Here is a 25,056-nt window from a genome sequence, read left to right as displayed (position 1 = left end):
TTCATTTTAGTCTTATTTTCGTTTAAGTGGTTGTGATCCATGCTAGCAAGTATTAACGTGAAGGAATGCAGTTCTAGATCCTCTGTTCATAAGAACTACACTATTGTGGACTGTAAAATTACAGAGTGGCAACAAATGAAATTTTGGTCTACAGCATTAGTTATGTTACACAGATAGCAAATACTAGGTGACCATTTTTCTCATTTTTTTCATTTATAGTACAAGATTAAAACATTCATAGCATATGTAAATGCATAAGCCCTGTACAATCATTTACATTATAATATAATCTGGTTCTTACTGCTAGTTCTTGTTGAAGTTTTTCTGCCTCTTCTCTGTAACTACTCAACTCTTTCTTAGCAGCAGCTGACTCTTCTTTAACTTTTTCTAGTTCAAATTCATCAATAAGTACATTGCTTTTTTGACTTTCCATGAGTCGTGCTGCTACCTACATGGCAACAYAAGACAGGAAAACTTTCAAGAATCTTATGACGAATTCTAATTTTAATTAAAGCACTCGCACACTAACTCAATACAGCTACAAATGAAAAAGACCACAGGAGAAAACAAAAGTATGTTATTTTAATTAACGCATACTCCCAAAATCAACACTATAAAAAATTTTTAGATCAACTCCCACAAACTAGGTATAAGAGGGAGGAAAGACCATCTTTTCACAGTTTACTGGACAGAAACAGAAACTGGCAATACCATCTAGAAAGTGCCCAAAGGAATGTCAACAGCCAGCCAGCAGAAAATATAGTCTCATAATATTACTGAATTTATAAGATGATTCTGACAATTATTCAATCAACATTTAGATGAAAGGTCTTAGAACTTYTTCTGGTCCAGCACTGGATTTCCATGATCTCTCTGAACTTAAAAGTATCAGTAATAAAGGTCCCGATTTTTAATTAAAAATTAGTCATTGGGCATAGCCAACTTTGAAAGTTTCAAATTCAGACTATATAACTGGTGATGGACGGAAATTAGGAAAAACGTATGCTGGCATAAGTTACTGGTGTAAAATATCCTCAGAATCAAAGCAGGAAAACAAGCAAAAGTAAATCAAAATCAAAATATAAAAAAAAAATATAAAACAAACAAAAACATCATTATAAGGAAAATTGCTTTAACTGCTTTATCTATTTCAAATCCTTGTTTAGACCATTTTTATCATTTTGTCTACTTCCTTGTCATGTAAACTATTTGCATGTGTAATTCATTCCATTTTATTTCAATTCTAAATAAGAACAAGAAAGTATATCTTCAAAATTTAATYACCCCATATCCATGAAAAGAAAAGGTGTTTTTAGTCCAAAATGAACACTGCTTTGGGAATTCACCTAAAATTAYATCTTTTTCATATCCTTTGCAGCTTCATGAAAAATAGAGAAATGAAGAACTACCCCACACAGCACAATGTGCCCAGCGCTAGTCTCATTAAGTGTTTCATTCAAGAGTTTCCATAAAATAAATCTTTCAGTGAAAACAATCCAAAAGAAATGATATGTAATTACCTGAAATGTCTGCATTCCTTCTTGCTTAATGTACTTCTGAATCTCTTCTTTGTGCCTTTCTTGAATCTCTTCCAGTAATTGCTGAAGTTCTAAGAGTCTCTGTTCTTTCAATTTAGCTTCTTTTTGTGCAATCTTTACATTTTCCTTTTCTAGCTCCAAGTTATGATTCATCTCTGTCAGCTGGTACTCCACCTCTGTAACCCTCTGTGTCAAGAGTGATAACTTTGATTCCATCTCATTTTCAGCTACATCATCTAAATCCTCTGTTTGGGCACTCTTACTTGCTTCTTCTGCACATTTTGAAGCTGCTTGGATTTCCTGCATGAATTTCCTTTGCTCTTGAACTGCATTTAGCTGAACCTGACTCACAAGAGCAGCAGCAACCTTTTCCACAAGTGTTTTCTCCAGGTCTTGTATCTTCTTTTTAAGCGTTTCTCTTTCAGCTTTGCCTTGCTCTTTTAGGTCTTTTATTTCATTGTAGGAGAGGCGCAGTTCTGAATCTTTTTCCTTAATGCATGCCTGAAGCTGCTGCAGTTGTACTTCCATCTTGCTAATGGTGACTSTTGTATTTTCATCTGAAGACCTAAGCTGGGTTTGATCTAGCAATTCTATCTTCTCACATGAGTCTGCTTTCACTTTTTCAGTTTTTCCATTGCTGCAGTCTTCTGTTTTTTCTGTATCACCTTTTGTCATTGCACACACATACTTCTCTGTTATTCTTTCATGTTCTTTTTTTAACAGATTTATTTCTTGTTTTAGCTTGTTCATTTTTAACTTAGTTTCCTCAAGCTCATTCTTTGTTCGAGATGCCTCTACATTAATGTTTTCCACATGCTTCTCCAAAGCTTCTTTTTCTGCCAGAACTGTTTCAAGCGTGTGTTTCAGACTGTCAGCATCTTCTTGAAAAGCAGTGATGTCTGCAGGTACTTTTTGATCAATATTTGCCAGTTCCTGCTGAAGCTTATCAATTACATCATTCAACTGTTCCATTTCCTCATCATTTTTTTTCTTTATACGTTCCTGATCACTTTTCAGACATTCTACCTGGGCTTCAAGCTCCCGTATATGTTCATTTTTCTCTTCAATAACCTGGAAAGAAATCACAAAGAAATTCATGAGTAACTATTAAACCCTCATTTTTTTTTTTTTTTTTTTTTTTTTTGGATTGGACACCATGGCAACATTTTAACCACATTTTGCAATATTCTGTAAAAGAAAGAACTCTGAACTTCTTGATGGGATGTCACTTGTAAAGCTTTAGGAGAAATACGAGTATTTTCACACAGGATTGACCAAGTAGCCTGTGGACTTAATGAAGTGCAAAATATGTAGGTGAGAAGGTACTGAAAGAAGTGTTCAAAACAGTCACTAAGGTACTAAACACTGGAGTTGAAGTGTTCACAATATTTTTTCCAACTGTTTTGTCTAAAGCTCTGGCTAGTCCTTCCTATTAAAAATTACAGTGGAAACAAATGGAGTGATCATGTCTGCGTTCAGTCTTTTTACGCAATCAAGGGTTAATATACTAGACTTACTCAAAGAATTCCAGGAAACCAAGACTTACAAGGCTTAACACTTAGCAGTAAGTTACCTTGCAGTACATTACATAAAGAAATTATGTTCAGAAAAAAAGCACCGGATCTTCAAACTTACCATACACAGATCAGACAAATTCAGCTACATTTGTCAGATACTGTGCTCTTCATTCAGAAGCACCATACATTCATATTGTCATATGCAGACAATAGTAGATTTATAATGGTCACAGCCAATTAAGATAGATCTGTATTTTTCAACACATTTAATTAAAGGTCTATTTTTATTTAAAATATATATGTAGTATGCTTTTTCTCTGATACCACTGGAAACATGCCTTAGTTAACTCYGACATTTCTTACCACAAACCTATATATACATTTAAACCTATATATAACCTACATATATATGTGYGTATATATACACACACACACAAGTACATGGGTGCATGTGCACATGCACGTGTGTACRTACATATACAGGTGTGCAAAAGCAGACATGACAAACAATACCTATAGCAAAATCATTTTTTTGTGCTATAGTTCGAATAAARAGCAAAGAGAAGTGAAGCTATAGAGATATTTATTTAAAAATTCATATAACTATTCAAAATTTAGAGACAGATCTGTGAAGACATGAAGAAAACAAGAATGCTACTTTTCTGGACTACTTCTAATGACACTTAAAATTACAGATCTGGTAAAGGATTTGAACTTCCTAGAAATTCGTAAAAAGATGTAACTGAGCAAATTATTACAGTGAAGATTTTATGATTCAGAAAAACGAAGACATAAGACCTCTAACAAGAAAGAAATGAGGGCATAAAAATCATGTTGATGAACACTAAATTTAATAAATAAAAAAGSTTTATCAAGGAGTAGTAAGACAAGTTATTAGATTCCAACTGAGTAAGTCTTAAGAATTTTATAAAGGAACTGCTAATTATAAGTGTGGTAGCAGCAAATTCTCATTAGAGTGAAGAATGTCAAAGAATTCTCTACAAAAGTAACAGGCCAGATTACAAGAAGTAAAAAACTAAGAGGATATATTTTCATAAGAAAGTGCCTGAAGATCTGAAATGAACAAAACTTCTACACTGGAAATAGAAAAAGGTAGAAGGAAATCTGTCAAGAATATTCAGAGAGTAACAGTATAAAATAAAATCAGTTATGATATTTAAACAGATAATGTAAAAGAGACAAAAATTAAGAAAAAACAATTAGGAGGAGAAGAGGGCTATATTTATCATTAAAATAGCTGAGCTCTCTCCTTTTCCTTTCTATCCTTCATTAGATTTAGACAATCAAGTAGAAGAGTAAGATGACTTTGTAAAAATGATTTAAAAATAAAAAATGTGACTGTATAAAAGATCTGATTTTTCAACCAYGAGCTTATTTTTAAAAAACATCCACAAAGAATGGAGGAAGCTGAAAAACATTAAAGAAAAAGTGACTGAAGCATTGCTTTTCAGAAGAAAAGAACAGTGATCCTAGAGATTGCTATCTAGTCAGTATAACAGTTTGTTCTTCAAAACATAATGGAGCAAAGGACCAYAGAACGCAAATTAAACAGCAATTAAAAGAAAAGCACTTAGTGTGATGAAGATAACTAAAGGATTAGGAAAGGGATTGACCTAAGGATCATCTATACGTATTTAATACTGCTCTCAGAATGAAGCAAACAGACGTATTATTTAATACACTGGAAAATATAATCGAGTAAGAGGATGAAATTAAGAAAATGAAACTTCATATTAAAGAAGAACTAACCATTAAAATGAATTAAACCTGAATCCTGGGTATTTTTCTCAAGGCAATTGATGTAATTATAACTGAGGTCTGTGTAAAGCAGAAGAACAATTCTATATTCTTGAAGTATGACCTTTCCTAAATCCATTTTCTATAGTTTTGTTATTAYTCATTGAGGTTCATTACAACTGAATTTACCATATAAAAACACAGTGAAATTATCCACTCTACTGCAGTGGATTCTTGTGTCCAAGTGGAATGTTATCCAACACGTTCAATCAGCTGCTGAGGGTTAACAGAACTTTTATTATGATCTTACTGAATAATACTTATTTTGGAGATAAAACTTATGATTAATAAATTTGCATTTGTATGTTTAAAATGGTCAGAACGCAAGATAAAATCCTTTCATTTAAAAGTTCCAATTTTATTTCTATAAAAAAATGTGAGACTGGAATGTTTCTGCTATCACTTACATCAACGTAAAATAAATGGTATTTCTATTGAAATCAAATGCACTATACCTGTATAAAATGGAAGTAAGTCAGAAGAAAATCAAGCTTATCATCAAAAAATATCTAATTTGAAGATAACAGAGAACTTCAAAGATTCATCTTTATTTTATTTACTGAGATGTAATACATTTCTTGCTCTAAGTTTTTTATATAATGCAGCACGTTCTTTCCATATCCAGCACATTTCAAAMTGGATAAAAGATGTTGCAGACGTTGGTATGATGATGAATATTTACATAAGCCTAGGAAGCACAGAAGTGGAACTGTTCAGAAAGCTTAATAAATATAATATGATTCTGCAGGTGTCATTGAAACATAATGCACTAAAGGCAGTCATTGTATGGAGATGGTAGAATGAATGCTGAGCTATCTACATCCTACTAAATGCTCCAAAGYGTTAGAAGAATAAAGAGTCTCAGAAAAGAACTAAAGTAAAAACAAGCAGAATAATAAATAGAAAGTAAACAGAAAGTATCCCTACCAACAAAAGAGGAAAAACAGCTAGCAACATAAAATAGGACTCTGCAAAAGATTTCAAAAGTATGTACTTTGTTGTCAGTTGTGACTTCAAGTTGCCGTTGCAGTTTTGCAATTTGTTCATGAAGATGATCTATTTCCTGCTCCTTTTCTTGCATGATGTGAGYGAATTTCCCAGCTACTACATGATGGTCCTTTACGGTGGCATCTTCAGACTTCTGGATAGCTAGTCCCAGTATTTCCATTTCATTCTATCAAAAAAACCCAAACCATGTTACAGTTGTACATAACATTTTCTGCACATTCTTCTATTAGTATTTAAGTTACAGGAGTTGAAATAAGCAAAATGTATGAAATGAGAAATAACTTGTGAGGTTTTTAGTATTTTGCAGTTGAACTGAACAATGCCTGAGAGAGAGAATTTGGCATCTTGGTTTTTTCAAGATTTTATTTCTGGGGATGAGGAGAAGAAAAGCTCTAGGCTTCTCTGTTACACAATTACCTTAAATAACTTGTTCTCTTGCTCAAGTTCTTCCAATCGTGTAGTGAACTCCTTTCGCTGAATTTCTAGTTGCATATGCAATTGCTGAACTTCTTCATTCTTATTTTCTAGCTCCTCTCGAAACTGTTCCAGTTGTTCCTCAAGATTTATGATCTATGTTTTCAAAACAAAGATGTAGAACCATACCAAAAATTTAAAGGCCAAAATTTTCAGGGGCAATGTCACTGTAAACTAATTCAGTATACACAAACACCAGAATTTGTACCCAGTGACTCTCTTGATATATTTGATTCTTAAAACTGAATGGAATTTTAAAACCCAAGAAAACCAACTAAAGCCACTACAATAGTTCCAGACGTTTTAATTCAGTCATTTTACCTTACAGTTATTTTTAGTTACACAAAGAAACCAAATTTAAACAACTACATCTATTTACACAAGCTTTTCCTTATTAATGCACCGAGCTGCCCTTTCAAAATAATAWTTTTTTTTCTTAACTGATCCAAATTTTGCTTCCAGAAACATTCTTGTAAGTCATGAGCACTAACACAGACAAGAAAAACAATTAGAGCTCACAAGAGAATTTCAATGCAATTTGGACTCCCGTCTCTGATCTATTTGGAAATTTTCACCTGTAGAGTTCCTTAAGCTCAATACAAAGCAAAAGCTTACAGTCCAAAACATCAGAGGAAATACTCAACACTTCATAGCTATTGTACCTCCTTTTCCTTTCTGTCCACAGCTTCGCGTTCAGCTTGCAGTTGTACTTCAAGTGGTAATTCTCCCTTTTCTATGATGGTGCCAAACTGTTTCCTTTCCTCCACCTTTAAATAAGCATTATAATTTAGTTATTTCTTTGCTTACTGATACACAAATAAAGAAGATTGATTTTCTTGAGAACAACGCAGTGTAACAGTAGTAAGTAAATGGTAATTTTAGACCAAGCAATACCTTTTGCAAGTTGTCGGCACTGATGATTAGGGCTTGTTCCAGTTCTCTTATTCTGCATTCCAGTTTCTCAATTTCTTCATTTCGCTCTTGTATATCTCTCTGAAGTTGCTCCTTAGAGAGCAAAAGCTCACTGCATTTGTCTGTTTTTTCTTTTAGATGATTTGTTAATTGTTCAACCTGGTGACAATGTGGCAAGAAGATGAATATATTGTAGTAGATTGGCATGGTTTGCTAGCAGAAGTAACAACATTCATTTCTGATAGAGGAAAAARTCCCTCTTTTTTTTCCTTGTAAAAAAATCTCCTACTCTTCAGGTAAACAGAATGTAAAGGTACATTACTGTAGTCCTATATCCAAAAAAATACAAATAGCATTTTTGAAGAAGTCTGATGTTCTGTGCTATATCATTTACTCTCTAGAACTAACCTTGACCTTSTGAAGCCCTCGGACTCTCCAATGTGTTAAAAACAAATAATATATCCTATGTAGCCCACTTAAAACAAAACCAAACACATCTCTAACATCTAAGGATGAAATGTCTTGACCTTAGATGCTATTTTTGTCTTTGAGGAATATCACAGCTCTAAAAATCTGTGAAAAGTGTATTCRAAGTAAATAGTTGATTAGTAACACATAAACACCCTGAAGTTCATTGTGACATTAACATTCAAGAAAATTGTTATAATTCAATCTCAAGAAACAAGATTTGTTTTCTTGATGGGTTCGTTAAGTAGCACCAAACAGACTGGATGGATTRTATCCTTTCACTTTCTATAGCAGGAAAAATGTCCAATAAAGCATTCTAAATCTCAGCAGTGCAGATACTTGTGGATCAAAAGCAACATATGAAAAGAATAACTGCAGTAGTGGAGATAGGAATAATCCCAATTCTAGCAGCATTGCAGAAATGATTAGTCAAAAATTACAGATAAGAAAGATGTGTGAGTAACAGATCCATGGTATCTGAAGCACAGAGTTAAGATCTGAGTGGAACAACAAGAGACATGGAAATCATGCTTATCCCACCCAAGAAACTGATTTCAGTATTTCCGATTAGGAAGTTACGATGTAGCCAAAAAGTAGAAGAGTCAAAGCATTTCAATAGATAGGAGAGAAGATGAGCAGAATACAAAGCTGACAGGATGCCATTACTGACATTATCCATCCAAGAGTAACATCAAAGTCTGAAGTGACCAGAGAAAATTCCTGAGAGAAATGAAAAAAGAAAAAAAAAATCAAGTCTAGAGCAGTCTTTTAAAGACAATCTTCCCTGGAATAAGTTGACACAGTAACCTAAAATAATAGTAAAAAAGAAATGAAATTATCAACAGAAAATGCTCAAGATACTTGCACAAAGTAGAAGAGTATTTCAAAACCCGTGAAAATGAAAATGAAAAAATAAAGAAATTCACCTCAGAAAAGCATGAGAAATAATGATAGAGAATGAATTTTTTAAAATATTCTAAGTAACACTGTAACACAAAAGTATAGGATACTGTAAGACTGTGTTCCTCATATAGTAAAAATGAAATGTAAATCTAATAAATCATTGAAAAMTCTGTTTATAACTCTTAATTTACCACCTTCAGTACTCCCTGTTCCCCAAAAAGTAGCTACACCCGTGGTGCTTGCAGACATTAGCTTACTGCCTGCTTATCTTTCTACCCACTTWAAATCTAACAATTTAAAAGTATTTAATAAAAATATCAAAATTTAAACCTCAGCTAGCGCTTTTTTTCATATTAAAGCATCCTTTAAATTTCCACCGGAGTACATCTGCCAACTTTGAAACATGTATGCATATATATGCATATATGCATATATATATATATATGCATATATAAATCTGCACAATTTTTACATATAGTATGTATACAGAAATATAAGACAATTTTTATTTTGCCATCAAATTTGATTTTTTCTTCTTCTTTGAATTTTTTTTTCCTTTTTAACTTAAGAATTTTTAGCAGGAATTCATATATTACCTGTGCCTCAAATTACAAACACATAACAGAAAAAACTCAAAAGGAACATCCTGGATTCAGGCAAAATAATAGGGCTAAAAATTCTTCTCTACTGTTGCAACATGTCAACAGCAGAAGAGTGTGTACATACTGGCAATAGAAGGAAATAGATGCAACTTACTTTACATGGGTTGGTTAACACACAGCTAGCTAATAATACCTGAAGATTCATTTATTCACTGATGCTAAGGACAGCAATATCACATAATACTCACTGAACACTTTGACTATAAGATTTCTTACAAAGGAACGTTATTAAAGTATATAAACAAACATGAAATATACCCCCTAAATCTSGGAACTTTAAGTATTTTGATAGCTTACACCTCTTATATTTTGATTTATGTCCTATTATTAAGCCTCTCTATRGCCCTATGTTATACATTATAAGACATTAAATGCTGCTAATATTTAATAATTGAATTACAACTGATACATACAACCACAACTGAATTACAACTGAACCACCTCAGTAAGAACTTTCATTTGAAATTCACAGTGCAACCTAATAAGAGATATTTTTATACTGCAAATCAGGCAAAAAAATAATTCATGCAAAAATACAGGCCTTGTTCAAAACACAGGACAGAAGAAAACTCACATAAAAAAAGTGCAATAAAAACTAACAGGTCACCAAACTAAACTCATTGCAAGGTACAGAGACTTCTTAATACCTAGTGTTCGCACAGCTGCCACCTTTTCTTAATTTTGTCAGCTCTAGTAGTTTTCTATCACACTCCTGAAATTGCCTGTTCCACTGCTTACTTCAACGTGCAGAGAATTTCACTTGCAACATAACTGGGGAGGTTCAAGCATGCACACAGTCAGATACCACATCTGTGGCGAACTGTAGAAAGGTACTCAACCTTGGGAATTCAGTTTGTTCGAATGGTGGGCCCGTGCTATAGACATAGTGGCACATAACAGCATAAGAACATGGTAAACCCATAAAGTAGCCCTGAATGTTTGCAGAGGCTTTTGAAAACAGACCGGGTTTTCTAAATTAAGTTACTTCAAAGCAGCCTTTTGAAAGATATAAAATCTCCATATATCTACTATTAAAAAATCCCCCAAAACAAACAACCCCCCCCCCACAAGAACACAATTCAACTCTTCTCCCTCAAAAAGTTACCCTTCTTCTATATGGATTTACTTTCCTGTCATGTAAGTGGGTGCAGAACAAGTACGCTATGAAAGAGTCTCATTACATTACTTTAATAGTTTTTATTTTGTCATATATCTTAACTGAGTACAAGCAATAAGCTGTCTCACCTCTCTGGTTTGATGTTCATTGACAGGCTGACTCCTTTGTGGAATCTTAAGTTGTTGTTCCAGCTTCTGTATCTCTTGCTGGAATACATCTCTCTCATGCTCTCTGTCAACTGCTTGCTCCTGAAAGTTAAAATGTTGTTAATAATGAAGTTTGCCAAAATTTTATTTTCCTTATTAACTTTATAAGTTTCTTGTTATTGTAAACATTTAGAAAGTTTATTATGTTATACTTAAAAAGGCAGGACTGTCATAAGCAAACACCTCAATCCAACTTTCAAAACATTCATCAAATTCTTGTCCCAGAACCTGTATTTCTGTTACTATAATGTGATGCTCAATGTTTGCTCAAAGTCTAAAAAAAACCTAGCATTTGCTGTTGACTCACAATTGAAAACAAGTGCCCACCCTTCTCCATGAAACAGCTTTACTATACTTACATCTAGGAATTTTCTTGTTTTCTCAAGTTGCTTCTCCAAAGCCTGGTTTTGCTGCCTTAAGTCCATTAGTTCTGCATTTTTTTCTTGTTCTAGTTCTATGAAACGATTGACTTGCTCTTCTAAGTCTATTTCCAAGACTTTCACTTGCTTCTGGAGGTCATCGTATTCTTTTTCAGCTTGACGCTGTACTTCAATTTTTTCTTTCATTAGCTTTTCTGTTTCCTCCAGCAATTCTGATTACAATAAAGGTGTCATAAAAATTCTTTCAGGTTAGGAATATTTAGCAATGCTATGAAGCCAAACCACTCCCCAAGGCTCTATGCATCCATGCTGTACTCTGAAGAATGTTAACTGGTTTGGGTTTTTACTATTTTTCCTTTTTAGGCAATATATTTTCCTCTGAAAAATAATCAAGGTAACCACCAAAAGCTATACAAATTCATGTTAAAACAACTGTCCTTTAGAGGACTATTAATGAGGTTATATCAGATCACTTCACTGTTCAAGTTTCATAAATGACACAAAAAAAAGAAGAATGGATTGGTTCAATCTACAGCCGGAGTCAGCACAGGCGTTAACAATGAAGAACAGAAAAACCAACCCTCTTCTCATCACCAGTGCCAGTAAAAATAATTCACTCCCAGTCTTTGCTCTTTAATGTGATACACACAAAGTATAGTAAGGAAATACTGAAAGACTTACAGAGGTTACCAGACAGATAGAGAGGGAAATTACTGACCTGTAACTGGAACTTTCTAAAATCAGTGACTGCCTGATTTTGAGTCCACACAAAATTCTTAAAAGCGTGGATAGTAAAGCCCCAAACCATTCTATTAAGATCTTTAAGCCACAGCCCCTTGAAATACACATCACCTAAACATACGCACTCATTGAGGTAAAAATCCAAACTGTAAAGTGAAATTACATTTGCAGAATCTTTAAAATATGATTGATATTTAGACAGATACAATACAATTTACTTTCACTACAAGAAAGATCCTTTGGGCACCATCATCTTACATCATATTAAATCAATTTTCTTTTTTAGGTAACCATTACATGCCAACATAATATATTATTTAGTTATCATAATGAATGCCTTCACCATATTTGGAAATAAAAAGCAAAAAAAAAAAAAGGCTACAAAAGATATCCTTCCAATACTATGTGAGCATCTGTAATTCGTAGGTGAATAAGATGATGGTTATTGATGAATCTGCTTATTATGTTTAGAAATCACAAGAAATATTGTTAGCAAAAAGTAAAACTGAATATGGAATACAACATCAAAGCTGCAGGCCAGTAAGAATTACAAGTAATGTCAGTAAGCTGAAAGCCCAATAATCTTGATTAACAATGTCAGTACGTGTAAGTCTTCCACCCAATTAACGATTGGCCATGCAATATACAAACACACCTGCTTGGGAAGCTGCATCGACTGCAGCATCTACTAGGCCTAGGAGAACAGAGAGAGAGAAAACAAAAAAAAAAAGAAGCAAAGTAATTCACATGCCAGCTCTAGTTTTCTTGTGGTGCAACAACGTAAGAGAAAATGACGCYAAAGATAGAATGTGGCATTTAATGACAAAGTTGTTGAGATAACTTAGGGAATGCAGTAGGTTATTCTTGTATGCATGACATAAGTGATATATACATATATATATATATATAAAATTATAGAATTGTTCGTTGTTACTGTTGTTATACATGAAAATGACTTAAAATTATTTAGAAATGTAAAACAACTTAATTAAACTAGGCTCATACACAAGGACTCTATAAAATAGCAAACAATGAGCTGTTCTTTGTTATAAAAAATGGATTCAGGAAATTGCAAATACACAATAGGAAGTATAAAATATTTTGAATACACATTCAGCAGTTTAGAAGCAACATTATATATTGCAATAAACCTTGAGATACTAAATAAAATGTTAACTTCATCCTGCTATTTACAGTGTAAGTACTGCAATCCTATAAAGTTCAACACTACTTACACACCGCTGTTCTAATTTTCTTCCCCTCATAAATATAAAATGTTATTTTTAGTTTTTTGTTTAAGGAAGATTTAAAAGATGTATTTACTTCAGGAAGACTTCAGGATTTTTTTGAGTAAGCAGTTAGTTAAACTGACATGGTGTTTATATGAAATTATTTTACCATCACTGCTAAAAGCTTTTTATTTATTTACTCTTTGAAGGTCTGAGTAAACAGCTTTCATTACTAGCAGATAATAGTCTATCCTTACCACACAATTCTTCCCCAAAAGAAGAGTTTGCTAGAAAAGTGTAACAACTTCTGTGTCTAAAATATGGACATCATATTCTACTTCGATCATATTTGCTAGTCTCTCTAAATCTCTAAATATTGGAAAATATTTACTACAGTATTTTTATACATAGATGCTAACTTTGAGTTATTCTCTCTCCAGTGATTGTATAAATGAAAACAATCAGATTTTCAGAGGTACTAAGCTCTTGCTGGCAATTGTGATTGCTCAACACTTCTGCAAAATCAGTTTCTTTTTGTTTAAATACTGAGAAGAGTTACAATGCTAAGKTTAGGCACCAGGTACGAAAATACTTGCCATATCACATTTTTACTGATGATTAAAAACAGAAAATTCACCATGATTTCTGTATTTTACTTGAAAATACAAGAACATCTCATAGAAAGACTGTGAAGAATACATACGTTGCTCTACTGGCCCCGCATCTGCTCGCATGGCATCCTTCTGTCTGGTTAGTAACTCCTTTTCTTCCTGGATCTGCTGCTGTTCAGCCTCTAACTCCTGCAATTTGTTACCTGTACACAGTAGCTCTTGCTCAAGATGGTCAATTACATCTATTTTTTCCTGGAGTTGTTTTTCCAGAAATGCTTTATCATCTGCATAACCATCAATGATGCCTGTAGAACAGATTTTGGGGTAGATTCAATACATAATAAAGAACAACTGTAATTTTTTGAGTGATGAAATCACAATCGTATTCTCACATGAATGCACATGCATGCTAGATACTCAGCACCTGAAAACTTGTACTCCTGTGCTGGCTTCCTTGATACACAAACAACTGGAAGGACAGCACAGGACCAAATACAACTCCAGTTTCTTCTGCATCACAAAACCTCTGGAACAACAAGAAGTTGGAGACAAAAATCTAGGATTTTGTAGGAGACAAAAGAAATTTCAAATAAATTCAGGTGCCTGGTATCCAGCTACTATTTCTGGAAGATCATGGGTCTCCTGTAGGTCCTTTATCATGCAGATTCCTCAGATATCATAAGACACCTAATGAGGCCCTAGCTGTCCATGTTTAGTACCTGAAACATACCCCACATTTATGAAACAATTTAATTTCTTYGATATTTATATGCAACTTTAAAAATAGCATAGAAAAATAGTGAGCTTTTAAACAAAGATGTCTGGACACTATCTTAGAAATGTCTTGTATGCCTTTAAAAATATACATAAYACATATATTTTAAAAGTACACTATACATGAATACAATGAGTATTGTGAGTAATGTGATAAGACTCACAGTTTTATCTTTTTTGAATGATACTATGGCTGAAAATATGGCATCTTCTTGGAATGACAGAGAAGTAAGGATAAAGCAAAAGACTTATGGAAAAAATGTAAATTTCCCTGAGGGCTATATAATCTAAAGTGAGATCTTGTAATGATATTGGCTTCTGTCTGAATGAGAAAATTCACATCAGATATTTCTACTGCAGAGTGAAAGCTACTAAATATGTAAAATTTAAGGACAGACTTCCAGATTTCCATGATAAGATGCGTTTATGTCTGATATCAATGGCTCTAAAGGACAGACAGGATTCTACTCATATGATGTCTGAACTTTTTCAGTTGGACACACAATTCTCTCTTATAGGTTGTTTCTTATTACTTTATAGAAATGGTTTATCTTGCAAAACCCGCAGAATCTAAGTGGTATCTTTCAATAAGAAAGCAAACTTCTACTATTGAAGAACCTAAAATCTATCAATACAAATCTATAGTCTTGAGCTAGTGTTAATACTGATTTTACTCTAGCTTGATACTACAGGAAAACTAAAGATGTTTCCCCTGGTTGTCAATGTAGATATAGTAAAACCTCTGCGAACTCTCTTAGTCACATCTCAGATGAAAGTTACCAAGATGGAAATGAAGTAACAGTGGTCTTTGCATATATAGTCTAAAAAGCATAGGTCTGGTCCTCAGGTATACCAGTCAGGCACAGCTGACCAATCTTTTTTTGCAGTCTTTGATTCATAGAGTGCACAGCTATACAGAGGGATTAACAGTTGAAAAAAATACACTAGAAACATTGCATTTCAAAAATTTAAGACAACATGAATTCCAGTATTTATACCCATCACAGCTAAAGAGTTCTTGACAGGTTAGAGATTGAGAGAGTATTTTCAGGTTAAAGGAAGTGCATGCACATACACACACAGTATATGAACAAGAGAGAAAGAAAATATGGTAAGATCACGTGTATTATGGTACTTCCTCCTCTCCTTCCCTTACCTCCCCCCTTTCTTTCTTTTCTTTCTTTTTTTTTTCTTTCTTTTTTTTAAGAGATTTAATGAAAGTTGTCAGAGTTCAGTGAACAAATTGGCATTAGCTTTCTATCACATTCCTTAGATAAGTTACATCTGACAGGCCACTAAAACAAAACACTAGAGGTCTGAAAATGTCTCAGCTGCAGCAGTTTCTGTGATTAGTATGAAATGATCAAAAATGACATATTTTATCTCAAGAAAAGACAGAGTACCATCAGATGTGTAATGAACTCAGATGTTGTTCTGCATTATCGTTTGTAGGCCTAAACAAGGAATCTGATAAGAGAATGCACTTTGGCTTTGTCAGAGCGTGCTCACAACTCAGTTCAATGAGCAGAAAAAATTAAAGAGGTCTATGGCATTCTTTTTTGTTATATCAAAAGGGGTGTCTGTCATTAAGAGCATTGATTTTAGCTGCTCAGAGAAAAAAGGGAGGAAAAAAGATTTAATAAACTCAGGAGTTAAAAAGTGTGTACATTAAAGAAGTAAGGGGGACAGATGAGCTCAGTTTCTGTAAAAGACTGAATTGAATTAAATCTCTCAACATGACATAATTCTACAAATAATTTAGAAGTTGGGCTGTGAAATGTATCTAGCAAAGGTTAGAATTGTAACATCGAATTCTGTCTCCTGTGTTCCAGAACTGATCATGAACTGAACCAATACAGCTAGTCTGTCAAGTCTTATAAACTGGTACTGAATTTACTTCTCTGAACATACATCACTATTCCTTAAAAAATTTATAAATAAAATACAATCAACCAGTTCTACTGCTACAACTAAATTTAAATTCCATTAGGAAGCTTAAAGATTTCAGAAGATTGTTTCCATTCTGTATTTCTTTTCCACCTAAATCCTCATCAGATAGAATACGGAGAACGYGAAACATAGCTTCATGGCTCTCACTGGACTTTTCTATTTAAATGTATTTTATTTTCTAGCACAAATATGTACTTGTTTAATCTGTTACATCTCCAAACACAAAGCATGCTCTGGTTGAATATTTCAGCTCCTACTGAAAGTCTTTATAAAGGCTAAAATTTCATCTTCATTTACATGCAGACAACCTCACTATCTACAAACTGGCATCTAGCAAGAGCTTGCAGTTTTTTGCTGCTATCAGTTTGCTTGCACAAATAACCTTTATAACAGAAGCATATTACTCAAGACAAGAATCTAGTCCATTTTCAGTCTGTTTTCATCTTGTAACAGGACAGTAATAAAAAAAATATGAAATTATGGCAGATTTCTGCCTTTAAAATTTAACACTAACCTCACTGCTTTGTCTTCATGTATTATTTAGTCTATTTTATTTTATTTTTGAAGATTTGTGAATATAGATTCTATTAAGTCTAAAATAATTGTTTTCCAAGGAAAGCGGCAACAGACATAAGAGTGACCTACTTTCTGAAGTCTGTCAGTCCTAAACAGTTTTGTAACTTACTCATGCAGGAATATAAATTCTTAGGTCATCTGTACTTCGGCAGAAAATATTACTGGTTTTGCTTGTGCTCTCTGGTAATTTCTTTTTTTTAAAAAGTAATGATAAAATACTTCTTTCACAGTTGAATCTATGTAAGCTCAATACATCTCCCTCTGAAATCAATTCTCCTCTTCTCTGGTTTTTGAAGCTATTAAAATGTTGCAACCAATATGCTAATTACACGCAATGTTCATGCTTTGTGCATTGACAGGCTGCCCACTGTCCCCCACATCACGTTTTAGAGAYGCAGCTTAGAAACCTGCCTTTCTTATTATATGTATTACTAGCGTGTGAACTCATATTGGATTAGCTATGTGAAACAACAAGGAGGCCTGGCAGGACTGCATTCTCCAAGAATAACGTGTGGCTCCGAAACTAGATCTTTGCTCCTGTGCAGAAACGGGTAAGTCTGCCGAGCTTCAGAGCCGACCAAATATTTCTGCCATCTACYACAGAGATCCTGCCTACAGAACAGGTGTTTTTCACATCTTTTCCAGATGTCAGTTACTATGGTTGTTACTGCAAACAGCCACATAGAGACAGTGGCAGAGATGCTGGATGGAAATAGATCATTCATCTATCGACAAAATAAAGTTATGTATAAAGGCTGCTTGAGCATCCAACCCTGTCTAACATGCTCTAGGTGACCCTGCTTGAGCAGGGAGGTTGGACTAGATGATCTCCAGAGGTCCCTTCCAACCTTACTGATTCTATGATTCTATGATTCTGTGACAAAAGAATTTGCAACAAATTATGTGTTTGGTAAAATTTGAATGTATTTTCCTGATGTCAGAAAAGTTGTTGTATTTCTCCTTTTGTGGCAACTTGAACATTTTTAGTTGTCTCCTTAATCCTGCTGAAAATACATTTAAAAAGATGACTTCAAACACAGTGCAGACTGAAATTTATCACTGTCATATTGTCAAACTCAGACTGAGGTTTTTACATTTTTGTTCATGGTTGTGTGGAATTAAGGAAAGGAGGCTATGGGCACAGGAAACTGCTTTTAGACATAAGAAACAACTCTCTCTCTCTTTCTTTCTCTCTCGTGCTCTCTCTCTCTCTTTTTTTTTTTTTTTTAAACTGTGAGGGTGCTTAAACATTGGAACAGACTTGCCCATGAAAGTTGTGGCATCTCCATCCTTGAAGATATCCAAAACCCAGCTGCACAGAGTCCTGAGCAACCTACTCAAGCTGACCCTGCTTTGAGCAGGGATGTTGGACTAGACAATCTTCAGAAGCTCCTTCGAACCTCAACTATTTGGTRATTCAATGATTGTAAGTTGTTACTATTTAAGTTTGTCTGTACAAAATGAAGTAAATTAATTTTAAGGATAGTAACACACATTCAAGCATTTAAAAATACTTCCAAATGAGACAGAGTTAGGAAATGCTATTATTTGATTTCAAAGTTGATACAGTTTAGTCTTCCATGGCCTTAAAAAAATTACTTTAAATAATTAACTCAGGTTCTTGCAGAATCCCTGGGTATACATAGGATATTTAAGTTAACATTTACATTTGAGTAATTTGTGGAAATAAAACCAGTTTTGCTTTCCTTAATGAGGTCAGAGGCATAGTTCAGGCTTTCCAGTCTGGGGATATTATTGACATTGTAATGAATGACTAGGTTGCTCCATGTTATTAGCAAGAGATTTCCATAAGTATCAGTTTCCACAGCAACCTGCTACAAAGATATATGGGCACAAATTTATAAATGCCATGCACCCYCAAACTTCAAGTTTCAGAAATACCTATACAATTATATCTTTTGGCATAAATTTAGAATATTTTTCCATTAATTAGTATAATGCAAGCATGGCTTCTGAGATGTGCTACCTAGTTTTGAGGTGAGCGTGTTTCAGAATGTGCCACTTCAGGTCATTGCAAACCTTTACACTCGCATGAAACTAACTGTGATTCAGACAGTGGCAGGGAAAACCTCAACTTATATAACCTACTTTTCTTAAACAGCATTTCCAGAGCACCCAGAGTTGGCTGCTAGACTTCGTAAAACAACAACAATTTTYCCCCCACAAGTTCTGACTATGTTGCAACAATTTAAAATAATTTTACCCTAAGTAATGAAGGAATATATTAGATTTTTTCATGTATGCCTCTTTAGTTTTATCTTAGCGCTGTCATAAACAGGTTGCCCAGAGAGGTTGTGGAGTCTCCTTCTCTGGAGATACTCAAGGCCCGCCTGGATGCAACCCTGTCTGACATGCTTTAKGTGACCCTGCTTGAGCAGGGGGGTCAGACTAGATGATCTCCAGAGGTCCCTTCCAACGTTACTGATTCTATGAAATTTTTAAATTTTATCAAGAGCCACTGAAGCCACAAGGAAGTGGTATCATCTTGTCTACTTTACAATAATGTAAATTTAAAAGGTGGAAGAGGTTGGAGGAGGATGGCTAACTGTACTCCCAGGGTTTGAGATGAAAGTTTCACTTCTTGGCTCTTCTATGCCTTGCTAGCATAGGAAACTTCCTTGGTTGTCCTATGCCTTTGAGTTAGGAACATGGAGAAGAAATAATCTCACCATCAGCTAGGAAAATGAAAGGTGCGGCTTGGGAAGTTTAGGAGAGGTTTTGAGTGGAATGGCTAGTTTACAGACAACACCCATAGTTCACATGCTTTTTCTTCTGTCTTTCTTCATGTGTCACGCTACTTCTACTTTTTTAGTGCTATTTTTAAACTTCGTATGTCTAGTTATTTTTCCTTCTTTTTATTTATTCTTTTCTGCACTGCTGAATAATAAGAAAAATCCAGCCATAACTATCTAGAAAGCTGATAACATTCTAAAATTCACAATTCTCTTTTAATTTGCAATTTATTTAGCCAATAAATAAAAATATATTTCTTGCATGAAATAAAATGCAGTAGTTATAAAACATGGACAAGTATAAAAAATGAATGAAAAGTTCATCAACTCAAAGAAGCTACTCACCTTCAGCTTTACTAAGCTCCAAAGCCAACTGCTCTCTGGCTTTGCTTTCTTCACTAAGACGCTCTTGCAGCTCTTCCTGACACTTGATAAATTCTGTGGCTTCTTGTTGCTTTTTGAAGGACTCTCGCACGAGTTCTGTCTGAGTAATTCTAGCATGTTCAAGCTACCACAAGAGAAAATTACAGAGATCCAATTAAAGAATTTCTGATAAATAACTATTCTATCGTTTATATTAAGTTAATGGTTGTTTCACAGTTCCTACGAAAAGTCTAACAAAACTTCAGGGGGCATTTGACAAGTTCTTTACTGAACACACACCCACAGACTACAATAAGAAAATTGATTCAATACAGAAACCTAAGCAAACAGACTCATCAGGATAGCGTACTGCATGAGACACATGACTAAATCCGTGTCTTTGTTCCGGAAACTTCTCGTTTATGAGTTTACACTAGATTCACCTTTATTTACATAAGAGTTTTGTACTAAATATGCACAGAAGCTGTCTATCATCCGTCATATCCTTAAAATGGCCAAAATTAGTTGAATTTTTGATATAAATTGACACAAGCGATGTCACTTTTGCTCTTAAGCATGAATAAAAAAACGAAGACATAAAGAAAACGTAAATTTTGACCACACCATACTTTTCAACCAACAAGATAGCACAGGAATGCTGTTTTCAACTGCATCTGCAGAGCAGAACTACTAAGGGTTTTTGTATTCCTCTCTCTCCATCTGATAAGCTAACATTTAATGCATATTACCACAGGTGTAGCACAGTATCACTAAGTTACTACCCAAACTACTGGAAAACCAGGACTGAAGTGCATAAAAGAAGTGTACATTTGCCACTCAGTTTAGACATACTCAAAATGATAATTTCAAAAGAGAATCAAAACCAGAATTACAAAAGCAAAACAGTAAAGAAATATCATTACTATAATGTTGGAAGTCTCAATCAAATGTTTGTCTTGCCTAACAGTAAACTGGTATCAATAACCAAGATGATCTATACTTCTCAACTGTTAACATTTTCTGTCTACATCTGTCCTCCAGAGGGACACAGAAATACAAGATGAAAGGCATTAGACCTGTCAGAGCTGAACAAGGCATGAGTTCTTCATGTGTCTAGTATCCAAAATAAGACAACACTTCAACCTCAGAAAATGAAACAACATATATTTCCTGCTCCTCCCCCATTTTTACTTCTCTTTAATATTATAGGTATTGGACGATATTTGTAATATAGTAACTTCAGTGGTTTTGCTACTGTTTCTATGCAATAGTCTATCTCTCTGTTTCTTCAAAAATAAAAGCTCTCTCCATCTCCAGTTTAGTTTATGAATACAATGAACTTGCTTTACTACAGTCTCTGTAATCTCTGAAAAATGGGTTAGAAACATTTTATAGAATACTACACAATTGTTCATTTTATAAATAAAATTACAGTTTGAAAAGAACAGCTGATTAATCAATAATTTCTCTTTTATGATATGCTGAATTTAAGGACTTGATTTGGTTTCTTCAGCATTCCTTTTTAGATAGGGACCACCTTGAATTATTTACTCTGCCGAGGTCAAGTAAAAAGGAGGTAGTAAAAAGGCAGCGGAGTATCTGCACTGGTTTGAGACTTTTTTAAAACCACAGATTGTTCCTAATATATTTTCATGTTTTGAAGTGCTGCATGAAAGACTATGCCAATTAAAACAAAAACATATAACAGGGTTACTGCACATGGACAGCCACAAAATGGCTTACTCAAATGCATCAAATGCTCCAACTAAAATGCAGAAAAAAAGGGTACTCTCCAGCTCTTCTCAGTACTAACAAGATAAATATGTGATTGTTCAAGTAATAAACATTTCCTCCCGTTACCATTAGAAGCCATTAGCAAAGTTGCGCTATTTAATGTCACTACTCAGTGCCTAAAAGCTACTGCACACCCGCCCTGAAGCCTAAGTTGATCATAAGGAGAAAAATGTTAAGTATACAGATACAATGTATCTGTAGATACAGTCAAGTTATCTATATTAGAGAACTCAAATTTCAATGTATTTCTGCATCTGTTAAAATTCTTTTGTCAGATATGAACAGAAATTTAAAAACTAGGGATTTTTCAGTGCCTAGTAAACACTGTTTGGGAAAAAAAAAACTGTTAGCAGTCCATAATAAGTTTAACTATAAGGAGACAAGTTTATATTAGTTTTCACTTAATTGTCTTTTATTTAAGCAGGTTAAAATACAATTTCCTTTAAAAACTATCATACTCACCGAATAGGGAGGTGTAGGCAAGGAGATCTGAGAGACAACTTTTAAAATGTGCCCATTTTTTCTGTGGCTGAAGTGAAAAATTGAAGTATTTACAACTACAGAATTATTCTCATCCAAGTGTTCAGGGAAAGGAAAAGGATTTGGTAAAGGCACACGAGATTCAACCTCATATATATTTTCTTCTTGGCCTTCAGTCCACAAACCACTAAATAAATTAGAGGCCCAATATGTGCGGTAAGAATCCATTGCAGAGTATTACCGTTAGTGTCGTCTTCTCTGTCGCACAGGGATTTTGCACTAGCTAGGCTGGTTTTAGAAACTTGTAACATAAATCCGCAACAGAACACAGGCATTTAAAGGTCTGAAAACTTGGCTCAAGTACTACCAGTAACAACACAACTCAAAACCACCAGGAAGCCTCAGATCACGTTCACAAGTAGAGTAATTCAGGAGCAGAGTAATCAAAGAACCACCAACAAAAACAAAACAAACAAGAAAACCTGTCCAAGAAAGCTTCACAGGGTCACTTCTAAAAATCCTTCTTAGCGAAGTTTCATGTGAAAAGCAACGTAAGTCCTCCAACAGCAGCTGCCAGGTGATTTCCGAGGCAAGGAAGCAAGATTTCGTTGTGCGTGAACAGAAACTAACAATGATTTTCAGCCTCCACTACAGCATATGCAAGAGAAATACAGGTCTGTCATTATTTGACTTGATTCTTGTTCCTTGAGTTAAATCAACAGGAAGAGCTTTCTCTAACTCAGCTAGTTTAAATGTTTCCTGCTCATATCTCGCTGCAGAAAGAGGACAGGGGAGTGGCTTGATTTATTTACCTATACATAACTCCAGCAGGTGGAATTTGAATTAATACGCCCACTACAAGCTTGGCCTGAAACGATTCAAATTGCGCCTCAGCTCTGAAAGTGTGTGTTCAGACAGGTTTCAAATACCTACTTTGAAGAGTCTGCCAAGTTTCTCTCTCTTTTAAGTTTGTTTTAGGAAACAGGTACGTATCTGTATGCAAAATATGATTAATTAAGAGAAAAAGTTAAATATTTTTTCTGCCTGTAATCATTTGCAGATTATAAAATATTACAGAGTGAAAAAAAAAAGTATTCAGTTTTGAACATTTCAAAATAACTGTAAAGTCATCTGCAAACCTTAGATACACACAGGAATTGTATATAATTCAATAAGCATACACCAGGCACTGCAAATTGAACAAGCCTGAATGCTTGCAATGTATCTCTACAGAGCAGTCAGAAAAGATATCAARATTTATACTAAGTACTACGGGAAAATGTGTAAACAGATTAACATTTTATTTACTTTTTAAATTTATCATCAGAGATAAATCCATTTTTGGATACCTGTATTTCTCATGAAATAAAACGTGTTAGCATGCACACATGTTGCATGTGCATGAGTCAAAAATACAGCTCTCTCTTGCCAGTATTGGCAATGTCTCAGCTACAAAGCTAAGAAGAGAAAATAAACTTTCTTGATCAATTGACAATAAACAGAAATAAACTGTTTAGAATATTCTGATTATTTACATTGATACGAAAACTAAAAATTTACTGTAGAAATGTCATTCACAAAAACACTGTAATTTAGGGATAGGAACAAAACTTCCTTTTAAAGGTTAGCAACAAATGGCTCAGAAGAAGCCAGCCCCTTCTTGGAATAAATAATTCATAATACATTTATAATTACTATATGAATTCTTAATTACTTTGCAGTTGTTGTTCTTTGGTATTTAAGGAACAGATGATATAGACAGATTTGCTTCCAATTTCTAACAGTAACTTTAAGAAGTACGTATATTATACTATCTGTGTATCCTTTCCTGATATGCAATTCTGGACCTTAAACTGAAAAACAAAATAAAACAAAAAAACCACCCTAAAAACTCGAAACCACTTTTTTCTAATTGCACTTGGCTTGAACAGAAAGAGCTGATGCAGAATCAATTTGCAAACAAATGCAAAGCAGAAACTGATTTGTGACTCACCTGAGTAACTGCTTTAGAAAACCAGAGGGTATTTTGTTCAATTTGTAGTTAAATTATTTCGTAACTTTTATGTTTCATAATGTAGCCTTTTATCTTTGTCTTAAAAAAAGAGTACTAACTTTCTCAAAAGATTCAAATAAATGTTTAATACTTTTTAAATATCAGACAGCTGGATTTTCATATTATTTTCATGATTATAGCCCTTTTCTCCTTCATTTCTAGTAGTTATGATTTATACCTTTTACACTCAGGGGCAAGAAAGCAACAATAACTAACATCATTACTAGGTAAGCTAATAGATGGGCCTGTAGCATGAAGCACACCATCACTTTTGAATTCTAGTCTCAGGCAGATGAAATAAGTGGCTCAAAATATTAAGTTCCACAAGAGACAATGAATTGAGAGTAGACAGGATGATCACAGAATCGGTAAGGCTGGAAGGGACCTCTGGAGATCATCTAGTCCAACCTCCCTGCTCAGCAGGGTCACCTAGAACATGTTAGACAGGGTTGCATCCAGGCGGGCCTTGAGTATCTCCAGAGAAGGAGACTCCACAACCTCTCTGGGCAACCTGTGCCAGTGCTAGTACAGATCTAGTACAGCTAGTCACATTACTGTTTTGTCGCAATTTGAAATCCTAAGCTAGTCTAGTACTTAAGATACAACAAGGTAAACTAGACACTAGACATTAAGAAATGAATTTCTGCTCAATCCAACAGTATTTGCTGCATCCCCAAAAGAAATAGTATCATTACTGTTGAAACCGTAATAAAGGAAAGTTAATGCTCT

General features: G+C 34.2%; 1 protein-coding gene across 1 annotated transcript in view; it reads right to left on the bottom strand.

The window, feature by feature from the left end:
• AKAP9 (A-kinase anchoring protein 9) overlaps window positions 1-25,056 on the bottom strand; it is a 93,638-nt gene that overhangs the window by 14,283 nt on the left and 54,299 nt on the right. Inside the window, exons 22-32 of the mRNA XM_085310565.1 lie at window positions 19,983-20,145; window positions 13,677-13,889; window positions 12,400-12,438; window positions 10,983-11,215; window positions 10,546-10,665; window positions 7,250-7,426; window positions 7,018-7,122; window positions 6,299-6,451; window positions 5,868-6,047; window positions 1,521-2,609; window positions 302-448 (exon numbers count right to left, since the gene is read on the bottom strand). Coding sequence (XP_085166691.1) covers window positions 302-448; window positions 1,521-2,609; window positions 5,868-6,047; window positions 6,299-6,451; window positions 7,018-7,122; window positions 7,250-7,426; window positions 10,546-10,665; window positions 10,983-11,215; window positions 12,400-12,438; window positions 13,677-13,889; window positions 19,983-20,145 — 2,619 coding nt within the window. The remainder of the gene's footprint in view (window positions 1-301; window positions 449-1,520; window positions 2,610-5,867; window positions 6,048-6,298; window positions 6,452-7,017; window positions 7,123-7,249; window positions 7,427-10,545; window positions 10,666-10,982; window positions 11,216-12,399; window positions 12,439-13,676; window positions 13,890-19,982; window positions 20,146-25,056) is intronic.

The sequence above is a fragment of the Rhea americana genome, unplaced genomic scaffold, assembly GCF_003343005.1.
Source record: "Rhea americana isolate MKP2758 unplaced genomic scaffold, rheAme1 scaffold_32, whole genome shotgun sequence".
NCBI classification, from domain to species: Eukaryota; Metazoa; Chordata; class Aves; order Rheiformes; family Rheidae; genus Rhea; species Rhea americana.
The sequence above is the reverse complement of the archived record's forward strand: the minus strand, read 5'-3'. Positions and strand labels throughout refer to the sequence as shown.